General features: G+C 35.1%; 1 protein-coding gene across 1 annotated transcript in view; it reads left to right on the forward strand.

Annotated features, from left to right (window-relative positions):
• Nucleotides 1-11,039, forward strand: part of LOC111624153 (zinc finger protein 341-like) — a 53,774-nt gene extending 42,735 nt beyond the window's left edge. Inside the window, exon 9 of the mRNA XM_023366949.1 lies at nucleotides 7,362-11,039. Within this exon, the coding sequence (XP_023222717.1) occupies nucleotides 7,362-8,508 (1,147 nt within the window). The 3' untranslated portion in view covers nucleotides 8,509-11,039. The remainder of the gene's footprint in view (nucleotides 1-7,361) is intronic.
• The last annotated feature ends 290 nt before the right edge of the window (nucleotides 11,040-11,329 follow it).

Here is an 11,329-nt window from a genome sequence, read left to right on the forward strand (position 1 = left end):
TAATTTTACATGCCATGCTTAAACATTGAAGTTATACATGATAAATTTTCACAACAAATGTTGAAAAATATTTTAATTTCATTAAATAAGTTGCTTTCAATATGAATATCAAGATAATTCTTAAAATAATATCTAAATCCAGCATTTTGTTAATTGTTTTTATTTAAAATTTTGTACGTGCATGACCACACAAAGTTGCTATGGAAAATGCACATGGTTAGGTACAGAAGTTGCGAATAATACTGTAAGCATATAAAGCCTGTTTGACACTATACTTAACTTAACATTAAATTTTATAATAAATAACAAACAAAAATAATTTGTTATATATATTAGTTTATAACATGCATATTTTAACACGTACCTTGAACCTGTTACTGGTGTGGGTGATATGACGGATAAATATTGCAAAGTTTTCGAACATTAATAGTTCTTCCTCGGGCGATATAAAAAAAGGAACGACAGAATGCAGAACAAAATAGAACATGAATATTTAAAATAGAATCAAATTTATGTCTTGTGTAAAATCGTTGGATTGGACATGCGCATTCAATGTGGGTAGTTGATGATTAAAGATTGGTGTCTATGAGGGCCTTCCATGTGATGGACAAATTCAGTTCTTCTTTATAATTTATGGACGTGGTGGTGCAGCTAGATTTATAAATGGAAATAGCCTCCAACCACCTGAAATGCTCAGAGTGGGGCGAGGTGATGATGATTCTTGCTTGGTTGAAGGCTGCCTCAATGACATGGTCAGCCACATAAACCGCAAGAGCCATAGAGTTCCTCCCACGTAGAATGTCTGCATTGTGCTCATGTATCCTGACTCCCAAGGAGCGTTTGGTGGAACCGATGTAAATAAGTTTCCTGTCACACCCGTGGTCCTTAAGAGGTATAGAGTAAACTCCTGGGAGTCTGTTCTGATCAGGGAAGTCTTTCCTGTTGCGGAGGATGTCCAAGATAGTCGGACATCTTCTGTACACGATCCTAATGTGACATTTGTCGGTGATCTCCTTATATAACGATGCAATGTACAGATTATATGTGATGGGGACCCGTGTTTCATCTTCCGGTCAGTTGTTGCCATGGGTGTGGATGGCGGACCCATGTACGGAGCAGTGGTAATGATTAATCAGTCTATGGATCAGCTTAGGGTACCCGTGGTTGGTTGCTACGTGTTTAATATGTGCTAATTTGGTGGCTAGAGCTCTTGGAGTGGACGAATGAGAAAATGCCCTCCTGATTAAAGTGTTGAATACAGTGGTCTTGTACTGATGGATCCCCATCATGTATAATCCGTACATTTCATCGTTATATAAGGAGATCGCCAACAAATGTCGCATTAGGATCACGTACAGAATATGTCCGACTATCTTGGACATCCTCCGCAACAGGAAAGACTTCCCTGATCAGAACAGACTCCCAGGAGTTTACTCTATACCTCTTAAGGACCACGGGTGTGNCTTAAAATAATATCTAAATCCAGCATTTTGTTAATTGTTTTTATTTAAAATTTTGTACATGCATGACCACACAAAGTTGCTATGGAAAATGCACATGGTTAGGTACAGAAGTTGCGAATAATACTGTAAACATATAAAGCCTGTTTGACACTATACTTAATTTAACATTAAATTTTATAATAAATAACAAACAAAAATAATTTGTTATATATGTTAGTTTATAACATGCATATTTTAACATGTACCTTGAACCTGTTACTGGTGTGGGTGATATGACAGATAAATATCGCAAAGTTTTCGAACATTAATAGTTCTTCCTCGGGCAATATAAAAAGAGGAACGACAGAATGCAGAACAAAATAGAACATGAATATTTAAAATAGAATCAAATTCATGTCTTGTGTAAAATCGTTGGATTGGACATGCGCATTCGATGTGGGTATTCGATCTATGAGGGCCTGCCATGTGACAGACAAATTCGGTTTTTCTTTATAATTTATGGACGTGGTGGTGCGGCTAGATTTATAAATGGAAATAGCCTCCAACCACCTCAGATGCTCAGAGTGGGGCGAGGTGATGATGACCCTTTCTTGGTTGAAGGCCGCCTCGATGACAGGGTCAGCCATGTAAACCATAAGAGCCATAGAGTTCCTCCCATGTAGAATGTCTTCATTGTGCTCACGTATCCTGACTCCCAAAGAGCGTTTGGTGGAACCGATGTAAATAAGTTTCCTGTCACACCCGTGGTCCTTAAGAGGTATAGAGTAAATGTTCGGGAGTCTGTTCTGATCAGGGAAGTCTTTCCTGTTGCGGAGGATGTCTAAGATTGTTGGACATCTTCTGTACGTGTGTACGTGATCCTAATGTGACATTTGTTGGTGATCTCCTTATATAACGATGCAACGTACGGATTATTTGTGATGGGGACCCGTGTTTCTCTTCCGGTCGGTTGTTGCCACGGGTGTGGATGGCGGACCCATGTATGGAGCAGTGGTAATGATTAATCAGTCTACGGATCAGCTTAGGGTACCCATGGTTGGTTGCTACATGTTTAATATGTGCTAATTTGGTGGCTAGAGTTCCTGGAGTGGATGAATGAGAAAATGCCCTCCTGATTAAAGTGTTGAATGCAGTGGTCTTGTACTGATGGGTCCCCATCACGTATAATTCATACGTTGCATCGTTATATAAGGAGATTGCCAACAAATGTTGCATTAGAATCACGTACAGAATATGTCCGACCATCTTGGACATCCTCCATAACAGGAAAGACTCCCACGATCAGAACAGACTCCTGGGCGTTTACTCTATACCTCTTAAAGACCATGGGTGTGACAGGAACCTTATTTACATCGGTTCCACCAGGGAGGAACTCTATGGCTCTTGTGGTTTATGTGGCTGACGCTGACATCGAGGCGGCCTTCAACCAAGCAAGGGTCATCATCACCTCTCCCCATTCTGAGCATCTGAGGTGGTTGGAGGCTATTTCCATTTATAAATCTAGCCAGACCACCACATCCATAAATTATAAAGAAGAACTGAATTTGTCCATCACATGGCAGGCCCTCATAGACACCGATCTTTAATCACCAACTACCCGCATCGAATGCGTATGCCCAATCCAACGATTTTACATGAGATATGGATTCGATTCTATTTTAAATATTTATGTTCTATTTTGTTCTGCATTCTGTCGTTTCTTTTTTGTATTGCCTGAGGAAGAACTATTAATGTTCAAAAAAGTTTATGATATTTATCTGTCACATCACCCACACCGGTAAGAGGTTCAAGGTACATGTTGATTTCATCCCAGTATTCTTTGAATGTAGAAGTTTACCATGCATATTTTATACAGGGTAGGCAAAAAGTCTGTAAAAACTATAAACATTCATTAAAAAATTTCAAGAATCATTGGAATGAAATGCAGTTTATGTGGGAAATGTTGTCAGCATGTGGGCTTGTTTCGATAGAAAAATTATTTTTAAGACATATTCTAAAATATGCAAATAATGCAGACTTATACAAATAAAAATATTCTTGCCGTCTTCATTTTCTTCTAAGCTATTTACTTGCCTATAGCTATGCAATTCGAGTAAAAGTTCCACAACTGGATATGTTGCATAAAAAAATTTTTAGAATCATTTCTTTACAATAGGGAAAAATTAGTTCCAAAAATCATCAATAGGTGGTGTTGACATGCAGATGACAATGAAAATGAATTTCAATGTGATATCTGATTATGAGGTATTTAAATTCCTAAGTGTTTCAATCAAGTCCTTCCACATTGTTGGAATTGGAAAATGCTACTTGCTGTGTGGTAACACCCATCTATCAGGACATGCTGCACTCTTGTTATTTGACTAAATTGTGTTATAGCCTAGTCCGGGGTCGGCAGTTTGTCAAGTGAGAAGAGCCAAATTGTCATGGAAACAGGATAACAAAAGTACCAGAGAGATGCCCCTAGTGCGTGTTACAGGCATTCCGTGACAATAATAAATTCTTATTACAAATATACTGAATTATTTATATTGTTATTGGCTATTGGCCAAATGAATAATAATAATTTATACTGTTAATGTAAATAATAATTTACCATGGAACCCCGGTTAATGAACTCAATCCGTTCCGCGACTTCGTTCGTTAACTGAATTGTTCGTTAACCGAAGCAATTTTTCCCATAGAAATTAATGCAAATGCAATTAATTCGTTCTAGTCTCCGAAATTTTTGTAATTTTATTTGAAATATACAGTAATTTTCTTTGATGAAAATGTAGGAAAACGTAGTATCTATCATTACAGCAACAAACATGTAAACTNACAGGAAAGACTTCCCTGATCAGAACAGACTCCCAGGAGTTTACTCTATACCTCTTAAGGACCACGGGTGTGACAGGAAACTTATTTACATCGGTTCCACCAAACGCTCCTTGGGAGTCAGGATACATGAGCACAATGCAGACATTCTACATGGGAGGAACTCTATGGCTCTTGTGGTTTATGTGGCTGACCCTGTCATTGAGGCGGCCTTCAACCAAGCAAGGGTCATCATCACCTCGCCCCACTCTGAGCATTTCAGGTGGTTGGAGGCTATTTCCATTTATAAATCTAGCTGCACCACCACATGCATAAATTATAAAGAAGAACTGAATTTGTCCATTACATGGCAGGCCCTCATAGACACCGCCGATCTTTAATTGCCAACTACCCGCATCGAATGCACATATCCAATCCAACGATTTTACACGAGACGTGTATTTGATTCTATTTTAAATATCTATTTTGTTCTGTGTTCTGTCATTCCTTTTTTATATTGCCCGAGGAAGAACTATTAATGTTCGAAAAAGTTTATGGTATTTATTTGTCACATCACCCACACTGGTAACAGGTTCAAGGTACATGTTGATTTCATCCCAGAGTTCTTTGAATGTAGAAGTTTACCATGCATATTTTATACAGGGTAGGCAAAAAGTCTGTAAAAACTATAAACATTCATTAAAAAATTTCAAGAATCATTGGAATGAAATGCAGTTTATGTGGGAAATGTTGTCAGCATGTGGGCTTGTTTCGATAGAAAAATTATTTTTAAGACANAAAAAATAACGGGTAGCACTTCATCGGAAGATTCTTTGAGTCGAAGTCTCTTTCGGTAAAAACCCACCAGTGGCTAAGTGGTCTTCGTACCTTGAACACAGGGAGTTCGTTCGTGGGTTCGCACCTTGCTGAGACGGGCTGGCTACGTGGAGTTTTCCCGGATTTCTCCACGTCTGTAACGCCTAAATAGGGGCCAGTTTCCCTTAAAAACACCTCCCAGAAGGCATTTCACCCTAGTCAAATCGCCCAAGTATTGCGTTGCCATAACTTAACAATGAAACAAACTCTTTCCGTAAGGAACAAGAAATTGATCTAAAGTTGATTGTCTTACTCTTTTAATCAAAATTTTTCTCAAATGCGATAGTGCATTGTCGTTTTATATTGCCACTATGACTTCTTCCTTTCTTTGATACCATATTAATTAAATATATAAATCACAAAACTGAAAAAAAAGAAGTATAGCTCAAACACTCGGAAAAGCAATGCTTAACTCGCGCAGGCCTAACACCAACTAAAATTTGATACAATATACCATTACGTTCGTTATCTGAGACAAAATTTTTGCAAAATAAAAGTTCGTTAACCGATTTGGTCGTTAACCAGGACGTTCGTTAACCGGGGTTCCACTGTATATTGTTAATTTAAATGTGTGAAATATGACAGGGTGCCTCTAGTGGTCGTTTTTGGCATAACATTACACGGACAGACGTGGGATGGACGGACATGCGTTCAGTGGGTTATATATATAGATATGCTTCAAATGCTACCACTCACATGCGACTCATATTGATCAACACGAGTGTGGTCATATACGGACGGGCTAAAGAGTGGTAGAGAGTACGCCATACAAGTCGAAGTTTGTTCGGTGGCTCTATCTCATAAACTCAAAAGTTATAAGGCTGCTTGAGATGAGGTGAAATTGGAGTTTATATCCGAAGAGCCGCAAACGTCTATGCAAAGAGCCACTTGTCTAATGTCAAACTATGTCAAAACTAATGTCAAAACTATGTTAAATACTTGTCTAATAATTGCATTGAAAGTCATTTTATTGTCATTTGCATTACTTTTGTATGTCAATGCCATTTGGGATTTTTGGAATTAATTTTTTTCCTGTCAATGAAAATCCTGTGTCAACAATACTTAATAACATAAATCTCATTTCATTCTGATAATTTTTCCATTGTTTATGAATGTTTAAAGTTTTATGGACCTTTTGCCCACCCTGTACTTGTCATTTATTATGAAATTTGATGATATGGCATAGTGTCAAATGGTTTTAAAACACAAAATTTACAACTAATAAATTTGAAATTTGTTTGTCTATAGGCAATTGATATTTCATATATTTATGTACCAGTATTAGTAAGAAACTTGATTTCTTTCAAACAGTACAATGGCAACATAACATAGTAGTGATGAAGTTCTGTATGTGTATACAAGGTGTATCAGAATGACGTTTTAAAAATTTGGGGATTATAGAGGATGAAATTTTAAACTTTTCAGAAAACTACATTTTTGTCAGCCTCTTACAATTCTGCTGATTTTGATTTCTATTGTAAATTTCCGACAAGTGTAATACAGTTTTTAAAATGTGTTTGAAAATTTTAATAACTCAACTATTATACTAAATTCATTTAATTTTAAGGAGATGCAGAAATGCAAGCTCTACAAGTGCCCTGCTTGCCTGGTGCTAAGATCAGTGCCATGGGTCCGATTCACAACGCGACAGGTTGATTTTGATGGATGGCAGTCAATATATCTGGGCCAAACTGCTCGTAAAAATTTATGAGTGTGACTCAAATTTTAACCTGGGATTCTTGGGGTGATGAGCTCAATGTATTTACTGCTGTGACCATCAAAGAATCTAAGAATGTAATTGTGTCTAAAAAGTGAAATTAAAAATTGAAATTTTAGCATTTTTTTTCCAGATTTTGTTTTTTTGATCTATTGGCTCTGGATTTTTGAATTATCCCCTTTTACCAGATTTAGAATATTTTTATTGCTATCAAGAGTTTCACATCTTGCTGCAGCTATAGCTTATGTTTAGTTTTGTTTTATCGAAAACATATCTTTATCTTTACGGTGATGATTTTTAGTTTTTCTCAATAATCGCATGCACATTAATAAAAAAAAATCATACACATGAATATTCAAAATATTTATTTTCCAATCTTCCATTCCCAAAAATTTTTGTTATCTAAATTATAGATCAAAATTACCTCAATTTTAAAATAAATATTTAATTTTCGAAATTACAATGAAATTAAACTGAAATGAAAATTTTACGTAATTTTTTTTTTATTTCAGATTTTTTCGATGTTCTCAGTGTCTTAACAAGTATGCCACACCTGCCGCTCTGGATCATCACATGGCTACTTCGTCTCATAATTATGCCTGTCCTTTTGTCTCTTGTAATAAAATATTTCCCTGCGAAAGATATCTTCGACGTCACTTGCACACGCACGGAACCTCGGACGTACACATCTGTAAAGACTGTGGTAAAGGATTTAAAACCGAACACTATTTAAAAGTACACATGCTAACGCACAGTGGAGCGAAACCATTCATGTGCGAACAGTGCGGTTCTTCCTTCAACAGACGAGATAAACTAAAGAGGCACTATCTTGTTCACGAACCCATTAAACGTTTGAAGTGCCCTTTTCGTGCTCTCGCAGGCTGTCCGAAAGAGTTTAACAGACCCGACAAATTAAAAGCACACATTTTGACTCATAGTTGTATCAAACCTTTCATGTGTAAGTTGTGTGGTAGAAATTTTACTAGAAAATCTCACTTACGGGATCACGAACAGATTCATACGGAAAAGAATTGTCCATTTTATTGTAAACAATGTGGAAGAGGTTTTGAACAGGAAAATTCTTTACAAAATCACCAGTGTACAGAAATGGTTAGCGTACGGAAACGTCGATTGGATCACAAGTTTTATCGGGGACGACCTAGGAAATTAAAATGTACAAACTTTGACAGAGGTAATAATGTTCAGATGACTAGAAGGCAGGGTCAACTGAAGAAAATGAATAACTTAACGGAGCAAAGACAAGAAACAAAATCCGGAAGTATGCCCGACAGCGACTTGTCGGACATAGTGGACGACGACATTCCCACGGCCCACATAGAAATAATATCCACCAACGAAAACATAGGATCTGGGGAAATAACAGAAATTTCTTTACCGGTAGCCGTTACGAACGGTCAGTTCCAACCCATTCTCACGCATAAAGCCGAACATTTGAACATCATAAGTGCATCGTCTTCATCCGACATCACCAATAAATTTCACATAGATAATGCCAATAACGTCACATTATCTAATAATATATCTCAGGTATCATTGATAAGTCAAGATTCTACGGAAGTGATGGAAATTCAGGATTCGCACATCACCCAAATCGCATGCACTGTGGTCTTGCCCCCATCCGAAACCGCAGTTAGCTGATAATTCACATCCGACATTCCTTTATAAGCAAATTATTTCATTATACATAAATTATGTTTTATACATAATAGTTATTTTATTTTAGCAAATTATGCTTACAACAGAAGGAAGATAAAATTGAATTATGTGGCAGAATTTCTTTGATATATAATTGGAGTAAGTTTTTGTCGTTTGAGATTATTTTATATATTTTGTTATGATTTTGTGTCTCGACAGACTCGTAACAACACAATTTATGTATAGAGCGGCCCAAAACTCTCAATCAAGATTATTTGTAATTGAGTCATTTCCAACAAAGACTAAGTTTTTCCCTGTATATTTCATACATAACATGCAACTTCTATAATAAGACAGTTAGTTACCTTATTGCTCATTTATATAGAAATTTGGTACGAAATTAGAAATAGTTTTATTGAAAGCTGTCATAATTAATTTTGATGTTAAATTTCATATAAATTCTATGAAACTGGAAGTTTTAGTATTGTCGTTTTGTAGCTAGAGAAATGAATTTAGTCCTAATGTGAATGGATGTCATAAAGCAAAAATGCAGAGTTTGCTTTAACATTTTTGCTGCCATCACGAAAGAAAAAGATGCATCAAATTTCAATCTATCATAGGCAGATTACGAATGAAATATTTTTCATTTAGAGCAATATTTATGGAATTACTGTATATGTGATGATGCAGAAGCGAGTCATTGACATCTACTGAAGAACAAAATGAAAAAGCATTATAATTAAATACATTGTGGGAAAATATGAAACTAGGCAATAAAAATCTCTGCAATTTTATCTTTCTTGCAGCAATTTTTTTATAATAATACTACAATCTCAATTATATTTTGAGTTTATTTATCTAAAATCTTTTGAGAAAGTGGAAATTCCCATATTTTTAAAAAACGAACAAGTTTTTTTAGTTCAAATTATCTATATAATCCCTGTTTGTTAAGAAAATGGGAAATTTCCACTTTGTTGAAAGATTTTAAATAAGTAAGCTCGAATATAATTGCGATTGTAACATTAATTTCTACCATGTTTCTTATACTTCCAGGTAGTAATAAATAACATCTGAAAAGTTATATGCATGCAATTTATCAAAAATTTTGCACAAAATCATGCCATTATCATATGTGGTGAGGGTCATATGACTCATTTGTCTGCGGTGAAAGTGTTAATAAAGGCACTAAATGTTTAACTGGTACAGTTAATAAATTTTTTTCATAGAATTTTGTATAAAATTCACTTAAGAGTGCAATATAGTTATATAATTTATCTATATTATAAGAAAATTTTCCAAAAATGTTACAGATCTACAAGCTAGTCCTTTATATCTGTTTAAATGTGCCTTATAAAATTAGCTTTGCAAAAATTGCACATTTTTGTAATCGGTTATCGTCGCCATTCTATCATAAGCTATCGAGCGTAGAATTTCTTGCTCGTGCCAGTTTCACGTATGAAATATAGACTGGAGCGAGGAGTAATTTTATTAATTCCAAAAAAATGCACCTAATTTGTTTTATCTTCCTTCTGAATAAATTGTAATAAAACGGTTCGCCGTCACTTAAGAAGCTGTAAATAGCCAAACAAATGCCGCTTTTTAAATTAGCAAGCATTTTATTTGTAAGAGATAGAAAAGTTTAGTTATCATAAAATATACTCGAATTTAAGTTATTTTTTTTAATATAGATACGTAATAATTGTCAACACGGATTGCTGACTGTTCACAGAACCAACTGCAAATCTTCTGATACGAATACTATGCATATTATAAATTCTTTTGGATAAATTTATGATTAATGCAGTTTTAAAGATTTAAATCAAGGCTGCTGTATTAGTAGATATGCCAGTGTAGAATCTGCATAACTTTCATGATATTTTATTGATACCAAGAGCAGTTTCTGTTTAGAAATGTCTCATTCTGGAAGAATAGTTGTATCTTTTCAATGTTTTATATTCTTGTCTTAAAAAGAGAATGAACGATCACGCTTCGTAGGCTTCCCAATTAACTTTATAACTTAAAGATGATTTTTATAAGACATAAATCAACAAGCAATTTTAATAAATATAATTTGGGATATTCGAGTCGCAGAGGCGGTAAAGATACGGATCTCATATTTTCTTCGGGCTCTTCCGACCGAAAAGGCCAATTTTGTCGAAAGAAAAACAAAAAGCCAATAATACTTTCAGATAGGAACACTTCATTATCATTATTAGCTTTTTCCATATCCTGCGTGAAGTTGCTATTCATTATCCTTATCAAGAGAGAAAGCAAACAAGAGGAAGTTTGTCTTTATTCCTTTCTTTTGTTCACTTCTTCCTTCAGACTGGCCTCTATACACTTCTTCCACATTTTCAGCTTCCATTGTTTCTTTCAATTTCAATTCTTCAACAAGAAGAAATACTGTTCAAGTACTTAAAGTAGTATTCCTAGTATTCCTGTTATCTTTTAATTACTGTTAAAAATTTATATACTGATCTCTCATTGTGTGAACAAACCTTATAAAATTCTATCCTCCAAAAATTAATAAAAGGGAAAAAAGACAGATAATTTTACAATACTTAAGTTAGCAGACACTTCAAATCTAGGACCATTCCTTTGACCACAAAGCCCAAAACTCGAATATTCCACCAATCCATCATCCTGGATCCATGGGATAAACTGACGTTTTGAAGATTTTCCAGTACCCAACGTATACGAAAATAAGTCTTATAATTTACCGTTTGTATAATAATTTATTTTGATATGGATTACGGCACATACAATTGGTAGATGATTGTTTAAACTCTTAATAATTCTTCATATACAAAATTATTCTCGATCA

The sequence above is a fragment of the Centruroides sculpturatus genome, unplaced genomic scaffold, assembly GCF_000671375.1.
Source record: "Centruroides sculpturatus isolate CEXI.00-Female unplaced genomic scaffold, Cexi_2.0 scaffold380, whole genome shotgun sequence".
NCBI lineage: Eukaryota > Metazoa > Arthropoda > Arachnida > Scorpiones > Buthidae > Centruroides > Centruroides sculpturatus.